The sequence below is a fragment of the Stereum hirsutum genome (assembly GCF_000264905.1).
Source record: "Stereum hirsutum FP-91666 SS1 unplaced genomic scaffold STEHIscaffold_27, whole genome shotgun sequence".
NCBI classification, from domain to species: domain Eukaryota; kingdom Fungi; phylum Basidiomycota; class Agaricomycetes; order Russulales; family Stereaceae; genus Stereum; species Stereum hirsutum.
Window position 1 is genome coordinate 220,535 of NW_006763157.1, and position 21,288 is coordinate 241,822.

Here is a 21,288-nt window from a genome sequence, read left to right on the forward strand (position 1 = left end):
CGGAGCCCGACCAGCAGCAAACGTGACGTGTAGAACCTTCGCGGCCCCTCGAGGAGCGTGCCGGATATGGGCCTTGGAGGCAGGAGTGATCTTGGTGGCCATATTGATAACTTGAGCGGCCGATGCGAGTGGGAAAGCCTTGCCGAGTGCAGCCACGACCTCGGCCTTAGGCTTGGGGCCCCTGCCCACGGCTGCCGCATAGGACTTGGTAGCCTCATGGGGGCCGTGTGTGGCGGGCTTAGGGTTGGGCGTCGACGTCTTCGACACTTTTGAGGAGGGAGGAGAGGGGGCGTCAGTCTGAGTGCTAACCTCAGTGACGGTCGTTGGTGGTGGGCAAAGCCTGGGCACCAGAGCGCTGAGCGGGGTCCCGGTCATTTGAGACCACTTGAGGAGGAACGCCTGGATAGCGGCCATGGATTGGCCAATATCCTCCGGCGAGGGGCGTGTGGCGAGGTCGGCAAAGTCCGGTTTCGCGAACCAGCCTTGCATAGCCTCGAAAAACTTGCGTAGTTGTTGAAAGTCGAGAGCGATTTTGCTCTCATCGTCGACGGCCATTTCCTCTGAATCCTCCACCTCGGGGGTGGGGGCTCGCTGGAATGCACGGTACTGGGGTGTCTGTCGTTGATTCGCCTGTCGTGGTATGTTGGGAGGTCTAGGGGAAGGGGGGAAACGATTCGGAGGGCCGTGGGAATTTTGCCACGACATGACAGTCCGGAGCAAGAGGCGATGCCTTGGGTGTCTTCGTCTCTCTCAGTCTCTCTCTACCGTGTTCCAACAGCGGTCCTCTGCCTTCCTCTGCTGCACACTGTGATTGACAACATTGTACTTACCTCGAAGGGCGGATATACCATTGCTTTTTTATGAAATCTCCCTGAGTGTACTGTGCCATTCTAGAAATCGCGCTCCATCGCGATCTTTATCCGTACCTCCCAACTTTTGGCGACCTAAATGGATTTGAATGGTCATTCTGGACGATCTCTGGCCCTTTATTGACGCTATTTGTCGAGAATCTGAGCTTCTGGCAGTGCTGCTTTTGTTCTCGACGGTCGAGAGGTAGATGATCGAGTGGGATGAATACCAACAGGTGTAGTTGTGGTACGGCAATGCAGGTTCGTCTGAGCAGTCTCCTAGTTTTCGCTCGTGCGCTGACAGAGGACGGCATCCTAACCATACCTCATGTTTTTTTTGAGATACCACCATATTCTTCCCCAGTCGCTCAAACTGCCTCGACCAGTATAGACGTCACGAACAGCCAACCCGTCGACCGTCTTCTACCCCGCTTCCCCTTTGAACGCACATCCATGCTCACCGCTTGGGTCGCGTACTCGACCGCAAGACATACCGCCTTTCGGTATTGAGGTTCTTCTTGTTGTCATCATCGAATCAATCCTTCCCGCTGTTCGGCCAGAGCCGACCGTCCTGACATTGCACTGCTACACTCGGTGGCTGTCTCCCGTACGTTCTTCACCTTCGTATGCTCCCTTATGCTCTCAGACCTTCTCTGTGTTTCGCTCCCATCGCTCTTCTCTATGTTTCGATCCCATCCCCGCGCATGCTGGCTAGGCTCCGTTCTCCGTTCTACGGCCTGACATGGTCGCCGTCGCCACAGTACTCCCGCTACGCGAGTCACATTCGAGCGCCTAAGATTGTCGGTTTGATCTCGGGAATGTGATACTCGTTATACTTGTACAATGGCTAGACACTCTGGGCTACATACACTCTTGCCCTCGATCGCCACTACACTGTGGTCCGGGAGGGGATACGCAGGGACTGCGGGTATGGTTTAGGGGTACGCCTCTCCAGACTCTTTTCTTGGTCCCCTTTACTCTTCCGTATCGTCATAATACACGCAGTCTACTTCAAGTCCCAGATCTCATTCCCTTCGGTAGCCCCGTTCATCGACCACATCTCCGTTCTCCATTGCCTCACGTTTCATTCCAATTCCTCTTTCTGTTTAGTATGACATATAATTGAATATTTGTGCAATAGGTGGTTGATCGCGATGGTTGGGATTCAATATGTGGCAATGAACATGACAGAGCTGGCTTCCTCTATGCCTACCATTGCATGCCCCTATGTCCTCCCTCTCCTCCTCCCTCATCACTCCGAGTCGTCCCTTTCCTTGCCTTCCCCCGTCATATATGCGTATGATGGCGAACTAACAGCTTCTTTGCGTGCTCCGCGCTCGTATCGCAGCTTCCGGTGGTCTGTATTACGCTGCTACCGTCCTCACACCGGAAGGTTGGGGCCCGCTGGCTTCGTGAATGACTGGCTGGTAAGCCTATTCCACCCTTCCGTTCCCTTACGGTCCTAATGGAAAATGTAACACATATATTAATGTCGTATGTGCAGGTCAATTGGATCGGTCAGGTCACGGGCGCCCGTCGGTCGATTATGGATGTGCTGTACGTGTCGTTCAAGTTCCCCTTAGTCGCGCATACATCGTGCTGAACTACTCGTCATGATACAAACCATGATGTATGCATCCCAGTCTTTCTGGCCCCTGGCGTACTAAACCTGACCACCCCACCCCTCCCCATCCAGCCTCGCCGCAGCCTCAGTCTAAGACCCCTCCTACGTCTCCACAAACCACCAAACCTTCCTCCTCACCGTCTCCCTCCTCCTCATCCACGGTGCCATCTCCTCCCTCAGCACGAGACATATAGGTATCTTCAGTTCGGCGTCGACGTGGTTGAATATGACTTCTGAGTTATTGTGTTAGTGATTATCCCGAGTACGACTACCAATCGGTCCGATTTCCACTTCTTTTGGGACGCTTGAGGAGTAGGCATTGGTTGGCTGAATACTCATGCGGATGTCTATGTAGCGAACCACAGTTTAATCCGAGCAGCGAAGTCTTGGGGACTATCTCCGTACGTCCTCGTCCCCTTTATGTCTCGTTCCTTTCAGCGTCCTTCCCCCGCCAACCAATCAAATCACTAACCTGAGCTCGCATACAACGGACGCAGAACGAAACCGAGTGGCTCAACGGGATCGCCATCTTCGTGTCCATCATCTCCGTCATCTATACGATGCGCTTGTTCACTCGTCCGAAGAATGCTCGAACGCGGCGATCGCAAGTCCACAGGCTATTGTGTTGACTGCGGAGACGGGCGGGGTGTTGGGTTGGTTCTTGATGCTTGATGCTTGATGCGTACTCCCGCCTACCTCCTGTCGTCTGCCTTTGCGCTAGGGTAATTTGGTGGTGTAATATAATGCTGACAGTGGGATCGGATGGATAGTGATCGCGTATACGGTGTGAGATATACCCGTAGTCATCGACTCCGAGCTCGGCCAGCCGTTCGCGGCGCATTGTTTGCAAGTCTTGCCACAGAAGACGGCGATGGCTCACTGTCTCACCATGACTGTGGTGGCGAGGACGAGGCATTGTCGTGCATGTAGCTAGCCTCAGGCACGGCATGCTGAGGAGTTCGCGGGGGCGAGAAGTACGTGCGCTCGTCTGCTTTTTTCACACGCTCAGCTCGGCAAGTGTGAACAAGGACGACATTATCTTTGCGCGATCCCAAGCTACCATGGCTGTGGTCCAGATATCGCTCTTGTACCCGCTATGTCGACTGGCCATCCAGCTATTGTGAACTGGGGCTATTCAAGTCGATTTTATAAATGTAAATGGTGCCACACATTGGAATGCTCAACCATTCTGATCTTACCGCTATAGACATTCCAGGTTGACCTATGTAATGTGCCCGAAAGATCCGCGATTGAGCGTCCCACCAAGTAAGTAGTCCTCGTACATGATCTGAAAAAGGTCTGAGTGACAAACCGGGATGATACCAAGAGATTATAGGTGAGGACACATCCGAGCTGAAAACATGTCACAGAAAGCGTAGTCGGAGTCGGGGACTTGAGGAGGTAGTATGTTGAGATTAAGAGTCGTTCTTTGAAGTCGGAGATATTCGGTACCAAGAATTGTTTACTTACATAATGAATATCCTACACCCTCCTACACCCTCCTACACCAAGTACATTATTGTAGCATCTCGCCACAGAGATCTTCGACTATCTAAACTACGGAAACGCCACAATGATTCGCAAACCTTGAGAACACAAGAGACTCGAGTGATGTAAATAAAACTATGCGGGGGGATTAGCAACGAGAGAACGAATGGGGGCATATAGCGCATGGCTGAAGACATGTCGTTTGAGCATTTTAACGGCATGTGACTTGTTTTCCCCGTCTATGAGGCCGCGAATCACCTCTATGTCAAACTGTGTCATGTCTGTCCGCATCTTGAACCGGTTTCCTCGGTCTGCACGGATGAGATTGTTCAAGTATCTATGGAAAACAAAATCACATCAGGATCAGTACCGGACGTAAAGAAACAAAGCGTGGTGTAGACAAGATAAACGTACTGAATAGCTATATCTTCATCCAGCGGCGCCTCAGCTTCTCCTTCGGGCGTGAGATAGTCATATGTGGGCGATGAGCGGGCGTATTTGAGCACACGTTCCGTGAGCGGGATGCAGCAGTCCCATGCTAATTCGCTCCTGCTGCACGTGAAGTGGATGAAAAAAGGTTTAGTGCCCTTCGGAAACGTTGGGACACATTTGCGCCATATATCCAGTCTCATCCCCGTCAAGACGTCGCTCTCTGTATTTTTCCCAGCACCAGTGACTTGCACCATTCCCTCTATCTTCTTAGAGGGATCAGGCGCTGACTCCACGATAGCGAAGAAGTCGTGGATGTCAGACGGCTCGATGGAGAGGTAGACGTGGATCATAGGGGGGTTGTCGTCGCAGTAATCCTCGAACATGTCGAACGAGAAAGCGGCGTAGAGCTGGAGGTACGTAGAGGTGTACAGGTTGCTGGTGATCGCTTCGATGAACTGGGTTATCCCTGGACCTTCGACCTTGTGACAGTCCGGCTTGTGCTTGGGCCTTTGAAGATAATCTCAGCATCAGACTGACGACATATAGGGGATATGAAACTTCGGTGACCTACCAATCTTTCAACTGGCACTGAGCGGGGGAAGAAGTCAAATACATGTCAGTCACATGGATTTATCATGAACAAGATCGTATAGCGTACTTCTTTGGAGCAGTACCACGGCCCCTTGCACTACACGAAAAGATTCCACGGTTAGCTGACCTCGGGAACATCAGTGTCGCTGAGTGGAAAGAAGGACTTACCCTAGAGCACCTTTTCATGGTCTTTCCTTCTTCTAAATAGCACTCTACAGTAGAACAGCCAGAACACATAACGGTTCTGACTCCAGCTTCCTTGTCGAGAGACATTGGGAACGGGAGCGAGCCAACGACGTCCTCGTTGTTATCCATTGTCGCTCGAGTGAGATCCGAAGGATCGACGCTTTGAAGTGTTTCCCTGGAAGACATAGTGCAGAGCAAGAAAGGGATTCCAACAACGAGTGAAAGACAGGTGGATGGTCCTTGCTACGAAGAGAGAGTGTGAGATGAAAGCAAGTAGCGGGTGGACCGTCGAGTTGAGCCACTTGACGGCGATTGTCGTGTCTTGCCGTGTCTTGTGTCAAAGTGGCACTGTGACATCACATGATCCCTCCAAATGTGGCCTGTCCTCCTTGGCGGTGATGCTCTGCCATCCGTATGCCAGTGAGAAATAGTAATAATAATGTGACATTAATTGACCAACAATGCGGTACTCATCGTACCCGCATCGTGCTTTTATCTCTCATAGAAGTATATGTCTTTCGTAGTTTTTTTCCGTCCTCTCCTCCACCTTGGTCTCGAACAAGGTTGGAAGTAGGCTTGCACAGGTTCCCACGCCAATTCACTACCGTGAAATTGTTTCCATTTGGAGTACAAAAATATTCGAAAATTGGGGTCGCTTCTAGTGACAGATATTTAACTGAGAATGGTCGAGCTCGAGGAGAGGGAGGGAGAGGAAGCCCGCGGCGTGTGACGCTCGAGACGCCACGCCGTCCCAAGGTTCAACGTGATGACGTCATCCTCATCAGGCCTCCGTGAATTGCCCCGGATTGGAAAAGAAATATATAGAGCTTACAGCCGTTTGCATATGAGATCGGAGTGATGCACGGAGAAAAAAATGGTGTGCCTCAAACCAAACAAAGCCATAAACGGCAGTTCTTTTCCGCGCGCGTCGGCAGTGGCACCGTCGTGCAAAGCTTTGTGCTGTGTGTATACTTTGAAAGTTTCGACAGCCTCTACACTCAAGTCTTTCGTTTATTAGCAAAGGTCTTGCCATGACACAATGTGTTTTGTTTCTCAGCTAAAACATTGTACCAATAACAAAGGACATCAAACGAAACCAGAAAAAAGAGTGCAGAATCAGAGAACGTCACGGTAAACTTACATACAGAGACGGACTACTAGTGTCATACACGTACGGGAGAATAACGCGCCGTGAAGAGCACTCAAACGTGGTACATGTAAGCGAACAGGATAGTGTGGTGTGTGGAACGTTGTCCACAGATGTGTCATGCTAGGAGGGAGGAGACGGCGTCTGAACGAGTACATGAGTGGGCATGACGGGTGCATGGCAGCCGACGACGACGCGTTAAATGTAAACCCTCTCCCGCGAGCGTGCATGTGAACAGTCGAAAGCAAGGAACAAAATATAAATCATAGCTCACCAAAAGAGCCAGCGACAACCGTACGCCCATCTCGACCTCCGATATTTTTTTCAACCATCACTGTGTCCTACAATTACAACTGCACCTGCAGTGACCAAAGACCGTTGGAGCTGCCAGATCACTTGAAGACGTGCGGATTCGACCTCGAGGAACACGTAACCCAAACAGCTTGACAGAGTCTGCCCGTGAATGATTCGGCGGAGCGGTTACAAGAGCAGCGAGCTGGGGAGGTAGACTCCTTGTGATGAGCCGGTGTACCCAGTATCGCCAGGTGTGTTTGGAGCGAGAATAAAACAGATACCAAGTCTCTCCGAACGACCCTGAAAGACACTGAAGGCGAGCAGTGGCAGAACGAAGCAGATGCCTGCAGATGCACCAGGTAGTCCGCCCACAGTGCGCCACACAAAGCCTGCCGAAGTCGCGCCGAGAATGACTGCCGTTTATGGTTTTGTTTGGTCGAGACGCGCCATTTTTTTCTCCGCGCATCACTCCGATCTCATATGCAAACGGCTGTATAAAAGACCGTATTAGGCAAATTCGGTTATCAAGGCCAATAAGTTGCGAAATCAACTACCTCGCTCATTGATATCTTATAGACATCTTACAAGCATCGTCAAGCTTGTCGTTTACGACGATAGCGAACGTAGATTTACTCAGCGGGGTTCCTCGGGCTCTCACTGCTCAGTTCTCTGAAACTGCTTTCCCCCCCGAGACAAAAAAGAAAGAAAGAATAATGACATAGACACTGACTATAGATTTACATAGTACATAAACACAGTACATACACACAGTACATACACACATGGTGTCCCTCCAACTCCACCCGAGCTGATACTATCCAGTCGCCATCCTACAAGTCCTACCAAAACCCTAACAGCGATGCTTCATGAGGCACTCCGAGGGACACGGCGGTTGAACGCGTTGACGACGGGAGGGCAAGACAGAAGGCACAGCTACAGCTACAGACCTGAGCAGAAGACATCTACAGCTAGCCCAAGTAGCACAGAGAACGCAATCCAGTTCGGCTCATGAGGTCAGCCAGCAGCGTCCAACGTCTAGTCGGCTGTCAAGTCCGAGCGTGCTTATATCAACTCCGAGATATCGTCGTGTTCGAGCTTCGCGATCAGTGCTTGAGGAAGGCCTACGCAATGATGATGGGTAAACGCTGCGATATCGAAGGTAGAATGGACCTGGCGTCGACGAGGGGTATGAGGACAAAGTGAGGCGGAGGTTGTGGTGGTTGGAGAAGACGAAATGGTACGATTTCTAGGCGCATGCGTAGCCGAATTCGCACGATCGACCCGGATCCGATCAAAATCCGAGCCCTGTTTGGGGGAGTGGCAGCGGCCAGAGCCACATTGGGCACGGATCCTATTCCTACGAGGTAATGCAACATCCGCAGACACACTTCTAATTCCCGGCAAGCTTGACTGGGATAAAGAAACTCTCAAGAATTACAAATATACCGTGGCAATCTTCCATGTCTAAATAATCTCCACAATCAACTGTATAGCTGGGCCGGGAAGCGTGATGTAAACCGAACGCTTTATATCTTTGTTTGCTCTTTGTCTTTGCGATATCTCCGACCTCAAGCTGCATGATTTCGTTTTCGATGCATACCTACATCTGGCGATGAATATAATACATTGATGAATTACACCTCTGGTGTTCTCCATGCGCTTGACCAAGAACCCTACCTATTTCTACCCGACCTTTTGGTGACCAAACGCATTAAATTGCTTCTCCGCGATCTTTGGCCCTCTCTCCCTTGACGGTTGGTGAGTAGATGATAGAGTTGGTCGAATGGGAAATGCTGTGTGTAAAGCCCGGCGATGAAGGTTCGTCTGAGTAGTCTCGTATTCTCCCTTGGTGTGCTGAAGGGAGGTGTCATTTTAGTGCTATCTATACCTGTATCTTTTCTTACGCGTCATCAGGTCCTCTTACAGCTTGTAAAAGGACTTCGAATACCCCAGACGTAACGAACCGCCAGCAGCTCGACATATCTTAACCCCGCTTTTCAGGCGCCCGACCATGTCCTTCGCTTCCGTATCAAACACAAAAAATATTCCTTTGAATGTTGATAGTACTCACTCTAACGTTTGTCGAGGTCGGATTCCCTAGAGACCGGTATGTTCTTCACCATTCTATAGTTATCTATATTCTTCACTCCCTTTCGGCCCTGCTGTCGCGCATGGCCACTTGTCGCTCGTTCTTTCTCTCATCGCTGTCAGTGGCCAAAATTTTCCCGCCATCGGCATCGTCGGCGACCGCTGGCGACTGACAGCAGCCCAAACTGGCCGCTCGCTAATGTATCGGGGTGTACATTGTAACCAAGGCGGATCGCTTTATATCAAGGCTAGGGCTGTGAGTTCGACTCTCATGGATGGTCCGAAATCGAGCTAAGCCGTTTATCTTGCTCCATCCATAAATCTCCTTCGACGCGTAGTTCCTCCCACTTATACGGCTCGCTCTGACAAACACACGTGCACACCCGTGTCCGTTCATCCAGTAAGTGAACGATGCTTCCGCACGGGGTCTTATCTCTGCACAATCCGAAGCTTTGCCTGGCTGTGGTCCAGGCACCGATTTTGTACTCATTTCGTCGACTGGCTGCTTCGTTGCATCGGTTATCTTGTGCTCGTGACGGAAAGAGAATGCTGTACCATGGAGACCTCGTTGGCGTTTCCCAGCGTCTGTGCCACCGTCATTGTGGGAGCAGATGGACTTGATATGCACACATACGCCTGCGCGTCGTTACCCTCACTCTCGTATCTCTCCTCTGTGCTTGACGTCCATGTCTCAAATCGTTGGCTTCACTTTTGGCTCCTTCGGAGACATCCTCTCTATACTTCAGCTCGCTCGTACTGTCCAACGTTTGTTGAGCGACAGCCTCGGCGCTTCATCGGAGTATCAAGACCTGCTCCTTGAGCTCGACAGGATGTTGCGCGTTCTTCACCTGGTCCAGGGCGCCACCACTCCTCGCCATGGCTCCGGATCTCTGTCGATCAACACTCATGAGGACCTGAGATTGTCTATCACTCGTTGCCGGATCGTCATATTCGATTTGTATGCCAGGATTCAGAAATTCCGGGAGAGCTTGAGGAAAGGGGGATCGGGTAGCAGAATGAGGGATTCGTGGCGCAAGATCGGATGGGGATTATTCAAGGTTGATGAGTTGGTGGACATCAGGAGGAAATTGAAGGATGAGGGCGACGTTATCATGACTCTATTGGACGTGTCCAATTCGTACGTCCCGTCGTTCTCTCATTTATAGACATGAGCATCGATTCAGTTGTCGATTGATGTTTCGTACAGGATGGCGATCAGCCGGGTCGAGGACATAGTTCGGGCCTCACAGGCGAATGTGCTCGAGATCAAGCATTGCATCGATGAAATCCCCGAGGTCCTGGGCTACTACTGGGAAGGCGGTTCCATGATTGGCGATCGGCCTATTATTTTGAACGACATGCTAGGTCAATGCATTCAGCTGCCTGCACAAATTTATAGAACCTGGAGTGTACGTTCGAATTTCGCGCAGTAGGGATAGAACGTACTAAGTAGACCATCTTTGGTCGTACTTTCCAGGAATTTCAACGCTTCTTGCGCTTCCACTATCAAAGGAAGGCAGGCCATCGCTTTATCGTATCAGGAGAGTATGATCTATCGTCAGATCATAATAGGAACTCCTTATCTCCTACGAACTGGGTAGTACGGCCGGGAACTGTAATCGACATGAGCGCTCGCCTTCGAGTGATTCGGTTCAGACCGGGTGCTAATGCCACTGTCTACATTGAAGTCTGCCCGTCTTGCTCTCGTTCAAATATCCAGGAAAATAGCATGAAACAGTTAGCGGAAGTCACATGGTGCGTACTTCTTCATTGCTCAAGTTCCTATATATTAACGATGAATCTTCCGCACATGCTAGCTCCTACTGCGGTTCAACTTACTCTGTTGCGGAAGCAAAGAGCGCTGTGCCTCCCAGCGACATCATAGGGCCACGCTTTATGGATGGGTCGTACGAGGATCTGCATTTCGGAAACTCACTCTCTGACGAGATCGAGTCTGTTGCACTGCCGTACTTGTGTCCATCAGCGATTAAGATATGGAACGACCGGGATGATTCGCGCTTTCTACGGCGCATCAAGGTGATAGAGTCATACGTGGAAGAATTGCGTCGGTCCTCTCCTTGACTCCTCGGACACGCCTCCATATTACTCACAATCATACACTTTAGGCACTCTGGAAGAATTCTCCTATTTCAGCAACCGTCTTAACGTCCCATTCTCCACAAAGATAAACGGTCAAGACGTATTGGATCTTGCACTCGAGGAGGCCTTTGGCTGTGCGACAGATTTGAAGAAGACGGAGAGGCATTATTCACGACTCTTGAGTCTACTCCAACACATATCTTGTGTTCTCATCGGCATGCAATGTTTCTTCCCCACTAAAAATGGATTGCCGATCGAAAATTCTCATGTGTTACCACCTTCGATCCAACTTGTGTTTCAGCAGACCATGCGGATTGTACTTCGGTTCAACCTTTGCGCAGCTGATATACAGCGCAAGAAGGACGAGGGACTCAGTCCAACGGCCATTATTCGTGAGACCGACGAGTTATTCTTGGACACGTACAGTCAGCTGTTGGAACATCATCAGATTCTTCTCTTGTTCGCAAAGTTTGCGAACCGTGCTCAGGCAAGCTGGTTTCATCCTCTATACCGGTGCGGAATTTAGAATTTATTGTGTGTAAAACTTACAGGATATTCGAATGAACTTCGACTCGTCGATCCTACCTTCATACTATTCAGATGAGTCTGACTCAGACTAAGCTGAGTCAATTTGGGAGAGGTGGCAACAATAACCGGGACAGGGATGTGTAAATAACATTGGACATAATGCACAGATACTCTCTACGTTCATCTTATTCTGGGTAGAATCTACAGTGGCGTTGTATATCTGGTTCATCCATCGAGCCAAGATAATGACAGTGAAGCTATATGGGCAATATCCTAGCATTCAGACCTCCGACTACCTTCCGCTGTTTCATGCGTTGTGTGAGTGGCAAGTATCGCGGCGAACTTGTACGCCGGGTGAGAATGGCGTGGTGTGGCTGCTTACTAGCAGCGAGCCCGTGCTACGCACGGGTAGCAGATAGACTACTACCTGAGTGATATTGAATATTGAATGTTTGATATAGGAAGAAGGAACCCCCGTCGAGACTGCCTCGAACTCCGGGTCGAGGCGCTATCGCGCCTCCACCCTCCATTTTCCCGCAGACTCTCCAGGGGTTCTCTCTCATGTGTTGCTGACTTTAACAGGATGCAGTATGTTGGATTTAATCTCTTCTAGCCAGGGAAGAAAGCGAGAGGTTAAGACTCTACTCCTTGCCTCCCACAACTCTTTGCATAAGTCAACGATTCTGCCGTGTCCTACCTCGATCAACTATGTGCTTACCGGGAGGAAGTTTAAACAAGTCACTTACATCCGAGTCGCGCCCGTGACCACAGTATACCACTGAAGAGATCTTGCAGATAGTCCCACCGTACTATGAGTGATGCCTGTGTTGTGTATGAGGAACACTGGATAAACTACAAGCTATTGATTTATATCAGAACGACCCCCTGCGGGAAACCACTGTGGTCGCCACTTCGCGAAACTTCGAGAATCGAGAGTGTGGCGTTGTCGCACAGCCGCGCGGTTGGTCAGCAGATGCTTCCGACTGCTTGGCCAGCCAATGAGAATGTGTTTTTGTCTCGATATCAGCTTCTGTAGTATATAGGACTAGCAGTAAGCCCGTGCTCCGCACGGCATGTGCATAAGTATCGCACAGAATGCATTGATGTTATTTGATTTCAGAATACTAATTGTTCGGAACTACACCCTTCCCCTTGCTCGTCGAAGCTCCTGAGGATGACACTCAAGCCTGTTGTGTAGCAGAGCGTGTTTGATGTTTGACGACTGGGCACAAATTTACGCTTCTTCAACGCCTTCATTCAATTTTGCGTCTGCATATTAGGCTCCATTAAGTCTGACTCAAGCGCCCCACATAACATAGTAAGAGCAGATCATGCATGGGGAGAACCAGAACACTAAGCAGAGGGCGAAGAGGTAAGGATGAGGGAAGGAAGGACGTGAGATGATTAGGGACAACCGAGACGCAGACGCGCGGGAAAGGAAGGAGCCCAACTTGCCATAGGAGGAAAGTTCATTTGCCATCAAAGGAACTTGTCTACACCCCACTCTAAATTAGTAGTTTAGATATTCTACAAGTCTACCGTACGAGATCCCGGTTAGCTCTTCTCCCCCTCTATTCAACCCAAATTCTACCACTACCGTGACCGGCATCTCTTGTCGTGTGCTTCTACGTCAGGATTTTGTTTATTTGCACCTCCTTCGGCTACCTTCGTACCGTAACTCGCTTAAGTCTCCCGGACACAATATTGTTACTGAGTTTATCCGGAAAGGTTCGCCTTAAAAATTCTTCAGGTGTTCAGCTGCCCGTTGCGTGGTTCGTGTGGGTATATGGAATGCATACAGACCTTGTCGTAGAATTCGTTCGGCTGATGACAGGCATCACGCATATGACTGTAACCCGGCTTTTTTGCTGCCAACGTAGGACAGGGCTCAACAGCTCGTCATGCTGCCTTGGAAGTTGGTAGTCCCTGCATTCTTGTTAACCTCTACCGTGATTTTCGTCAAAGCGACCATTCGTGTATGATAGAATTATTACATACGTACATAAGTTACAGCACAACCCATAGCTAGATGCGAGTGATACATGTCCAGTCGTGTAGTACTCATAACTGTCGGCTGAAAGAATTCTGCTGTTCTCGCCTCATTGTATCCCATCTCTGAAACATTAAATCTCCTGACGATCTGTCTATTTCCTCGCGAGAGCGGTTCTGACTTCGCCTCTCTCTCCCTTCCGTTCCAACCGGGTGTAGTACACCACCGGTCTCGTTCACATCCGCAGCGCTGCTAGTCCGCCATCGCGAAAAAGGCCTGAGGGTGCTGACAGAAAGTGCACTCTCTGGTCGGGACGGAAGCGCGCCGTCATCGAGAGGATGCGAGTGGGAGTTTGCGAGTATGTCTAGCTCAACGTCGCAGTTGTGGAGGCCTGTCGTTGTATCGCCAAAGGGAGGCTCCTGTAGCTCAGTCCTCTCGAATACTCCATCACTACGGCTCTTCGTATCCGCCATATTATCTCCGTCCTTCCTCTTCGCAGTTAAATAGTCACCGCTTGTATGAGTTCCACTGAAGTCTGGGGTTTGAACAGTCGAGAGTTCAATCGTGACAACGACAGGATTTGTATTGCTCGGAGTTGGGCTGCGCTCCATATCACGTTTCGCGAAGACGAGCTCGGAGTGGGTACTGAGGGTAGTGTTAATGTGGTGGGAGAGAGTGGGCCATATGCACGACATAAGAGATTTGAGTCCACGGACGAGCGCCTGAGTGCGATGACATGAGATGGTTTATGAAGTATATCACGGCAGTGTCGAGACGAAAGTTCCAAAACAGTGGTATGAAAACTTACAGGATCTGTGGCGGCTAAGAGAGCATATAAGACAGCGCGACCACCGTAAAGGATGTCACCTAGGATGACAGGGCTTCGTAAGTAACTATGTGAGACAAGGGTTCCGTGAAAACACAGACCAAGTAAGAGAATGTTGTAGTCCTGCGACGCCTCTTGTGTGAGCATGATGGTCACGACGATTGATATCCCTGATGATACGCACCTTCCTGCTTAATATGCCTACGTTGATGGTCGCGTTCAAGGCTGCCAGAATACTCATGGCGTTCACAATGCATGCGGTGATAGGGTAGAGCGCTTTTCGTCGGCATAAGTCCCTTGTGAAGCGTCGAGTTTCCAACGGTACTCACCGATACGTGCGATGATTCTCTTGTAATTATTCGCATGGAGTACTTGAGACTCGACAGAGAAACCTTGTACACCGTTAGATATCTCACTCATCGTCAAGATACGTTTCTGGTAAAGCTGATATCAACAATGCTTGTCAGTGTCAGGAGTATTGCGGTAAGAATTTGAGATGGGAGGTCATTGCCGAACTGACATGGTGTCGTATCATGAAAATCATCACCCATGACGAAGAAATAATCGCTCCGACCACTGTCAGTCCAGTCCATACCATCTGAGTTCCGAGCTAGTCATCAAAGGGATACGTCAGCATAGACGACGCACGATCGCAGTGAGATCAGTATGGGATTCACCTGCCATGCAAGCCGCTCTCCCTGATTGTCACTCGTATACCAGCAGTCGCGCTCGAGAGGGTCCCATCTAGCAATACAGCGCGTGTCATTAGTAGACTTGAGGCGAGTGGAACAAAAAAACCGTGATTCTACGGACCCGTACTGTCCATTGGCGTATGGTGGTACTGCGAGACAGATTGAGACGAACACAGATCCAATAATATAATACTTTTCCATCGTCTGGCCATTATAACCATGTACGACTACAAGTCTACACAATATCAGAGCTACTCATCATCGAGTAAACCAAGTGAAACTCACTGGAGATTAAGAGCTATCACAAACAGCATGCAGCTTGCGAACTCGAGAGATATCTAGACGATCGGATGAACATCCTGAAGCTCGGTCGCGGTATACAAGTCAAATGGGCGAACCTGTAACACGAAGACAGAAAATCCGCATCCCCAACTGGGACCCGATAGTTCTCCTCCCACAGCGCTTGAGACGCCGAACACCACACTACAACAGTCCGGGTTATCATAGCGGCAAGGACATAGCAGCAAAACACGTACTTTGCAGCCAAAGCGTACATCACTATCCGAAAACTCACCCGATCCAAGTGATGGCGGGATGGTTTGTGTTGTGAGACGACGACAGCACATAGTAGTACTAAGCAGCAGACACCAGCGCCCACCGTCGAAGTCACAGCCCATAGTCGATTGCTAAAAAGGGGGGACGCAGATACACCGGCATGAGCTCTCTAATGAGAGATAAATATTGAGGTCGCCCTACGAAAAGCTTTCCATCTCGGGAGTGAATTCGAAGGTCATGATGCTCCAAAACACAGCACTCCAAGTGTACACCGCTGCCCACTCCGCCTAAAATAGGCAGCCAAGCGAGAGCTATAGACGAAGAGACTGCAGCCTGAGTATGTCAAAGTTGACAGATAGTAGAGGTTGAGGATGAGGTAGCGAGGGCGGAAGACGTCGTCGAGGGAAGTGATCTTATTTTACTATATAAGTATGTTGCAGCATAAGGTCGACTCACACGCGATGGTTGGTCTCAGGGCCCACGAAGGTTTGTGTTCGGCAGAACGCCACGAAGGAGAAGCACCGCCGGTTCCATCACGATCATCGGTTGAGAGATATAGCCATGGATGTCAAAGCACCAGCACAGACGGATTGATTCAGCGAATTCGTCTCAGCGTGAGTGTTAGCTCTCAGAGCAACAGATGCGACGTGACTTGACCAGAGATGGGGTTCAAGAGGTACGTCAAAAAGGAAAAGACAAGCAAAAAGAAAAAGAATCGGACAGCAACCATCGGCATCAGCCGAGCAGCAGTTGGCTGTGAACCGAAGTCGTGAGCTTCCGACTTGTCTTCTTCGTGTTTTGTCACTCTCACATTCTTGCCTTGACGACATCACACCGCCATACTATGTAGCACGTCTGGATACCGAAGGAAAACGTGGTTTTGGTACTCTGTGAGGTCGCATGTCCCTTTTCACAGCCATTTTGGTGATGCTGAGAGAAAAGAGTGACCGGCGGCCTAAGTGATGCGATGTTAGTCAATGAATGAGCCCCCAATGATCTTTACTTGCGCCGACATTGTCCACACAATTGGTATATGATGACCAGAAATCAACGTCAACATACCTCAACATCTCACTGCGCCCAAAGAGCGATTTGTGCCTGGTCGTGATCGTACGTTCTACCGGCTAGCCATCCTCAAGAATTTAAACGGATATGAAGGGCGAGGTGAGAACATCTTATTATGCGGCTTCCGTTCTTTATATAAGGATCACATGGTATATAACTGAACCGAAACCATCGTGTCGTAGACGAAACTATGGACCTACCACAGTTTTTGTATATAACTTTACTTCGAGGACGAACATCAGTCAAAGTTGAGGCATCTCCTTCGTTACCAGAGGACACCCTCCTACTAACCAACGCACTTATAGCAATCACTTTCGTGCAGAGTTCACCCGATCTCCCTCATACTCATGATCGTACATACTACAACAAAGATGGCATCTCGCACTTTTGCGAGGTAGTAAGTCATTCAAAGTCGTAGCATAGCGTGATAAACCTACTCATCCCATCTTGAAGAAAAATCCTAACTCATAGCGCAGCCTTGCCTGCAGTCTGTAAACAGCGAGGGTCAGTAAGTCACGAAAGAAGAGAATGAGGATAGACAGCTTACCTCGATGGGCAACAAGAGCATCAATGCCGATGCGGCGATGAACAAGCTTGCTGACACAAAGATCGGTCTACCGAGCCAAACAAACGACGGTTTAACGTCAGTATTATATCAAGCAAGATAGACCGAGGGAAAGGAGACATGAACGCACCCGTTCGCAGTTGAACTGCTCCCTGTGCCTGAAGCTGGTGTAGTGGCGATCTTGATGACGGGAGCGAGAATGCCCGTGATACGGTTGAAAGATGAGCAGAGAGCATCGCCTGTACCGCGATGAGGAGCGGGGAAGACTTCGGGGGTGTAGGCATACAGGACACCGTACATCTATTGTGTGGCGTAAGAGTCTATACGAGACGATACGAGAAGGATAAGGAGGAGCTTACCGCATTTCTGAAGTAATCGGTAGACGTCAGCATTGAAAGGAGCCGTGAGGAGGGCTGGATGAAGTACTCACTGTGTCAACCCACTCGCACACGAGAAACCTAACACATCCGCTTCTTTTGTACTTGTCGTAAACAAGAACAAGAATATCCCCGTCAACGCCGTGCTAACCGCCATCGTCAGCTTCCTCCCTCCCATCGCAAACCTATTCTTCCCGTCACCCCTATCTTTGCGTGTGTAGTCTACCACCAAGCATGCTAAGATGGATCCTGGGACACCACAGACGGAGATGATTGCGTAGTTGCGGTAGGTGAGAGAGGTTGAGGATACGGCGTCGGTTACGTGGGTGTTGAGGTAGAGGGTTATAAAGCCGTTGAAAAGGGGGTACGCGAGACCTATGAGACTATTCAGGGGGATGGTTTTAGTATGTCGAGTTAACGAGGTAAGATAGATAGCTTACCCCCAGAGCATGATCGTGATACTCGTGTTCACAGCTAACCGTCTCGTCTGGAACAGAGGCTTTACGTGAGACCTGCGGATCGCAAACGCCAGCGAAAATCGTAAGTCAGCAGGCCATTAAAGTACGCAAAATTCCACCCTTCCCCCCGTTAAGTCGATCAAGCACTCACAAACTAAACCCAGAAACCGATTTCTTGATGATCTCCAATGTCGTAGGACGTAAACTCTCTCCCGATGCGCCACCCGCGACAGCACGGAGGTCCTCGACGGTCAGTTTCATGGTTCGGCCATTCCTTCGTGCTATGTTTTGGAGGACCTACGGTGTAGCCGAAAGAGACACGTGCGCGTTAGGTTCTCTCAGTTAGAACGAAGGCGGAACGAGGAAGACGAGACACTGAGGACGAGTATTGTGTACGTACCTGGATAGCATCCTCATCCCGCCCCTTCGCAATAAGGTATTTCGATGATTCTTGGAGGTCGAAGACGAGGTAACGCAGGATCCACATTACGAACGTTACGCCTCCGCTACATTATATCAATCATCGTAACAAGGTCAAGTCAGCCGTCATGGCCTACAGTGATGCATTGCGAATGTGATTATCTCGTGCAGTGTGGCAAGACTTACAGCGTGTAACTGTGGCACCCCAAGCATTGTGCATATCGTTAGTTTGTTACACCTGCTATCTGTCGTTGAGTCGACACGAGGAGACAGAACGTACAAGGTATACCGCCACCCCATGTTATTCCCTTTCGTGCATGTCTCCGCCGTAGCGCACGAGAAGTGGGTGATCAAAGGCCATGCGACGAGCGATGCGAAGAGTTGACCGAGAGCCCACCATGCTGAGAGGAGGGTGAGGAGCCACTGTGTTGTCCCATTCGATACGACGATGCATATTCAAGTCGACCCACACAGTTGATAGAAGGGTACGAAACGGCCGTGTGGATAGCAGAACAAAGCGATGTCGTGAATGTCGAGAGGCAATAAGGTAGTGATTGACGTCAGCTTCTATCTTCGACTAGCCGAGAGATAGAACGAGGTTAGGCACGAATTCGAACGAACCTGATGCGATTTGGGGATATGTTCGAGGAAAAGTGCGCCTGGACCAATAGGACAGCCGTCAGCTCGTGGAATGATAACGGTAGCCCGTGCAGTGTGCAGACGTACCATCGACTGGTAAGCTGTGCATCACAAGGAAAAGGTATCACGGTCAGCCGAAGATTCCTCCATGTCGTTGCCTGAGATAGCAAGGAACAGAAGAAACCGAGATAACAAGATAGCGGAAACTACGCAACCACGTCCAACAGAGCATATAGAAGTAACAAGGAGAGGCAAGAGCTACGTACTTTCCGCCGACGCCGAAGCCCAAACAGGCGATAAGAGCGCCAAGTGTGGTGAAGTCGTTCGCTCCACCCGCAGCGATACCAAATACTCCAGCGATGAACAGCGTGATGTTGAAAGATGGTTTGCGGCCAATTATGTCTGCGAGGATCCCCCAGGTAGCTGTTTCCAACAAAATATACCACAGTAAGACGGGAATTCAAGTCAGTTCAAGTCCTGCACAGCAAAGGGATAGGTGACCGTAATGAAAGAAAGGTAGACGTCAAGTGGTGTATGATGTTCTAGCGGAGATGGAGGGGTTGAAGGGACTAAAGTGGAAGAGAGTAGAGCGGATACATAAGATATACGCACTTGCTCCGAGAATGAGACCAACATAGAGGGAAAGAGTCGCGAACTCCACACGAACGGGATTAAGCTCTAGTTGAACCTGGGGAAGGATGATGGCGACGCCTTGAAGCCAGATATCTGAACGGTTGATTCACGAGTGGAACATGAATGCGTCAGCGGCGGACAAAGAGAAATTAGAGCGAACGCACTGTCTGCCATCCATCCCAATCCAGTGAGTAGGAATAACTGAAACTGATATGCTCCGAAGCCGACTCTACGATACAAAAGCATAAGCAGGCATGATATTTAGCATCTACAGCTTGAACGATATACAAGAAATCATGCGCAAGACTTACTCGTTCTGTAGACAATCATTAACTGTGAAGAATTGATTTGTATATCAGTGTCTCGAACCACACATGACGCCACGCAAACGATCTCTAAGGCATTCCGCCGTGAAGCAGAACTCAAATCACTCCCCACACGGAAACAAATCTGGCTTTGAAGGGAACGTCGAAGAACCAATAGAATGCAGGAGAAGAGATGGAGATGGGGAGGAAAACAGAAGCCGAAGTAAAGAAGGTAGAGACGTACTTAGTCGACACTTCGCCTCGTAAATCGCCGACACGCCGTCTTGAACTGCTATATCTTCCACCTCCGCCGCATCCAACACCTTCAAGTTCAAGTTCTTCTCGTGTCCTCCAAGGTCATTGGGATCCGATTCGTTCAAGCTTTTAGTAGACATGGCTTCTGGACGAGCGTCAGTAGAGACTGAACCGTGATAGCGGTGAAGCGGGAAGCTCTGAAGAACTGATACGCTGATGGTGGTCCGAAGGAACGAGTCGCTATCAAGGAGATGATAGAAGAAAAGCAAAGACGAGAAGAGGGCGCTTTGATGGCTTGACGGACCCCGCGGCGAATAGTTCAGTCGGGCACAAGTTATTTTCTTTTCTTGGCTTGGCGCTGTTGTAGGGAAGTATTTCGATATACAGATTTTGCATGTATGACCGCATGCGTTTCCGTTCCGAGTGAATGACTTAGGCGCTTTACGTGGTCATCTGCACTGTTTTGAGGCTTCCCCGCAACTGAATGTGATGCACGAATGGCACGAGCCTCGTTACATCCGCAGCTACTTTTTGGGGCACTCCTTTGTTTGCATGGACGTTGTTGAGAGCTTGATACTTATCGCACAGGCTCGAACATGAAGTATGTATGAACTTGGGCGGTGTAAATGATGAAGTTGCGAACGAGGATCATGATTCACAGGTTACGATCCACAACTGAGATCAACACATCCTTCGCCAAGTATAGCACGCAGCATGCGTGAACAGGCGTCAACTTTGTCCTCTCGCATCAGCAGAGTACTCCACCACCGGTGATAGGGCCATACTCAAAGCGATTCATGGCACTGTGATTCTAGTTATTTATGAAGGCGGGTTGACACGCACTACAAAGGCGGGTGAAGAGTGTTTCAACTTTGATAGTATGAATGTTAGGCGAGTCAGATCATAGCTAGCGGAAGTCACCTTTCGAACAGGAACGAGAGCGGGAGGTTCGAAGCTTTGCCATGCATATGCCTGTTAGAGGCACACTTCCAGTATGGAACGCAAGCGGACCTTCTTTCCTTCCTCAAAAAAAAAGTAAAGGAAAAAAAAAGCGAAGAAATGACGATGCTGTGCAACGCAAAGTTTAGCTGACACCGGTCTCTTGACAGTCCAGTCACTGCTGCGGCATATTGCTGACACGAACGAAGAGTTGAACTAGTCAGCGTACCACGGCCGCGGGTG

The 21,288-nt window shown here is 49.8% G+C and overlaps 6 protein-coding genes across 6 annotated transcripts; 2 read left to right on the top strand and 4 right to left on the bottom strand.

The window, feature by feature from the left end:
- Positions 1 to 11: 11 nt before the first annotated feature.
- STEHIDRAFT_163756 (uncharacterized protein) lies at positions 12 to 705 on the bottom strand (the record flags this gene model as incomplete). Its single annotated transcript, XM_007311465.1, has 1 exon — positions 12 to 705. A coding segment is annotated over one exon (694 nt), but the record flags the coding sequence as incomplete, so codon positions are not given.
- A 1,348-nt stretch (positions 706 to 2,053) lies between these two features.
- Positions 2,054 to 2,666, top strand: STEHIDRAFT_163757 (uncharacterized protein; the record flags this gene model as incomplete). The annotated part of the gene is made up of 3 exons (XM_007311466.1): positions 2,054 to 2,275; positions 2,353 to 2,405; positions 2,492 to 2,666. The coding sequence occupies 3 exons, from the start codon at positions 2,054 to 2,056 to the stop codon at positions 2,664 to 2,666; spliced, it is 450 nt and encodes a 149-aa protein (XP_007311528.1).
- A 1,429-nt stretch (positions 2,667 to 4,095) lies between these two features.
- STEHIDRAFT_116588 (uncharacterized protein) lies at positions 4,096 to 5,355 on the bottom strand (the record flags this gene model as incomplete). The annotated part of the gene is made up of 5 exons (XM_007311467.1): positions 4,096 to 4,297; positions 4,375 to 4,899; positions 4,964 to 4,980; positions 5,051 to 5,080; positions 5,152 to 5,355. The coding sequence occupies 5 exons, from the start codon at positions 5,353 to 5,355 to the stop codon at positions 4,096 to 4,098; spliced, it is 978 nt and encodes a 325-aa protein (XP_007311529.1).
- Positions 5,356 to 9,384: 4,029 nt separating this feature from the next.
- STEHIDRAFT_163759 (uncharacterized protein) lies at positions 9,385 to 11,324 on the top strand (the record flags this gene model as incomplete). The annotated part of the gene is made up of 5 exons (XM_007311468.1): positions 9,385 to 9,836; positions 9,906 to 10,107; positions 10,176 to 10,453; positions 10,516 to 10,763; positions 10,825 to 11,324. 5 exons carry the CDS (start codon positions 9,385 to 9,387, stop codon positions 11,322 to 11,324), a joined length of 1,680 nt encoding a protein of 559 aa, XP_007311530.1.
- Positions 11,325 to 13,387: 2,063 nt separating this feature from the next.
- Positions 13,388 to 15,390, bottom strand: STEHIDRAFT_163760 (uncharacterized protein; the record flags this gene model as incomplete). Its single annotated transcript, XM_007311469.1, has 11 exons — positions 13,388 to 14,038; positions 14,125 to 14,183; positions 14,244 to 14,265; positions 14,327 to 14,418; positions 14,472 to 14,586; positions 14,663 to 14,752; positions 14,820 to 14,886; positions 14,956 to 15,069; positions 15,120 to 15,172; positions 15,233 to 15,317; positions 15,371 to 15,390. 11 exons carry the CDS (start codon positions 15,388 to 15,390, stop codon positions 13,388 to 13,390), a joined length of 1,368 nt encoding a protein of 455 aa, XP_007311531.1.
- Positions 15,391 to 16,919: 1,529 nt separating this feature from the next.
- Positions 16,920 to 20,304, bottom strand: STEHIDRAFT_106262 (MFS general substrate transporter; the record flags this gene model as incomplete). Its single annotated transcript, XM_007311470.1, has 16 exons — positions 20,096 to 20,304; positions 19,858 to 19,879; positions 19,711 to 19,775; positions 19,526 to 19,639; positions 19,180 to 19,336; positions 19,001 to 19,014; positions 18,896 to 18,933; positions 18,546 to 18,697; positions 18,255 to 18,360; positions 18,006 to 18,151; positions 17,837 to 17,908; positions 17,450 to 17,779; positions 17,379 to 17,385; positions 17,150 to 17,319; positions 17,002 to 17,068; positions 16,920 to 16,943 (listed from the first exon to the last, which is right to left on the bottom strand). Exons 1-16 carry the CDS (start codon positions 20,244 to 20,246, stop codon positions 16,920 to 16,922), a joined length of 1,635 nt encoding a protein of 544 aa, XP_007311532.1. The 5' UTR covers positions 20,247 to 20,304.
- Positions 20,305 to 21,288: the final 984 nt, after the last annotated feature.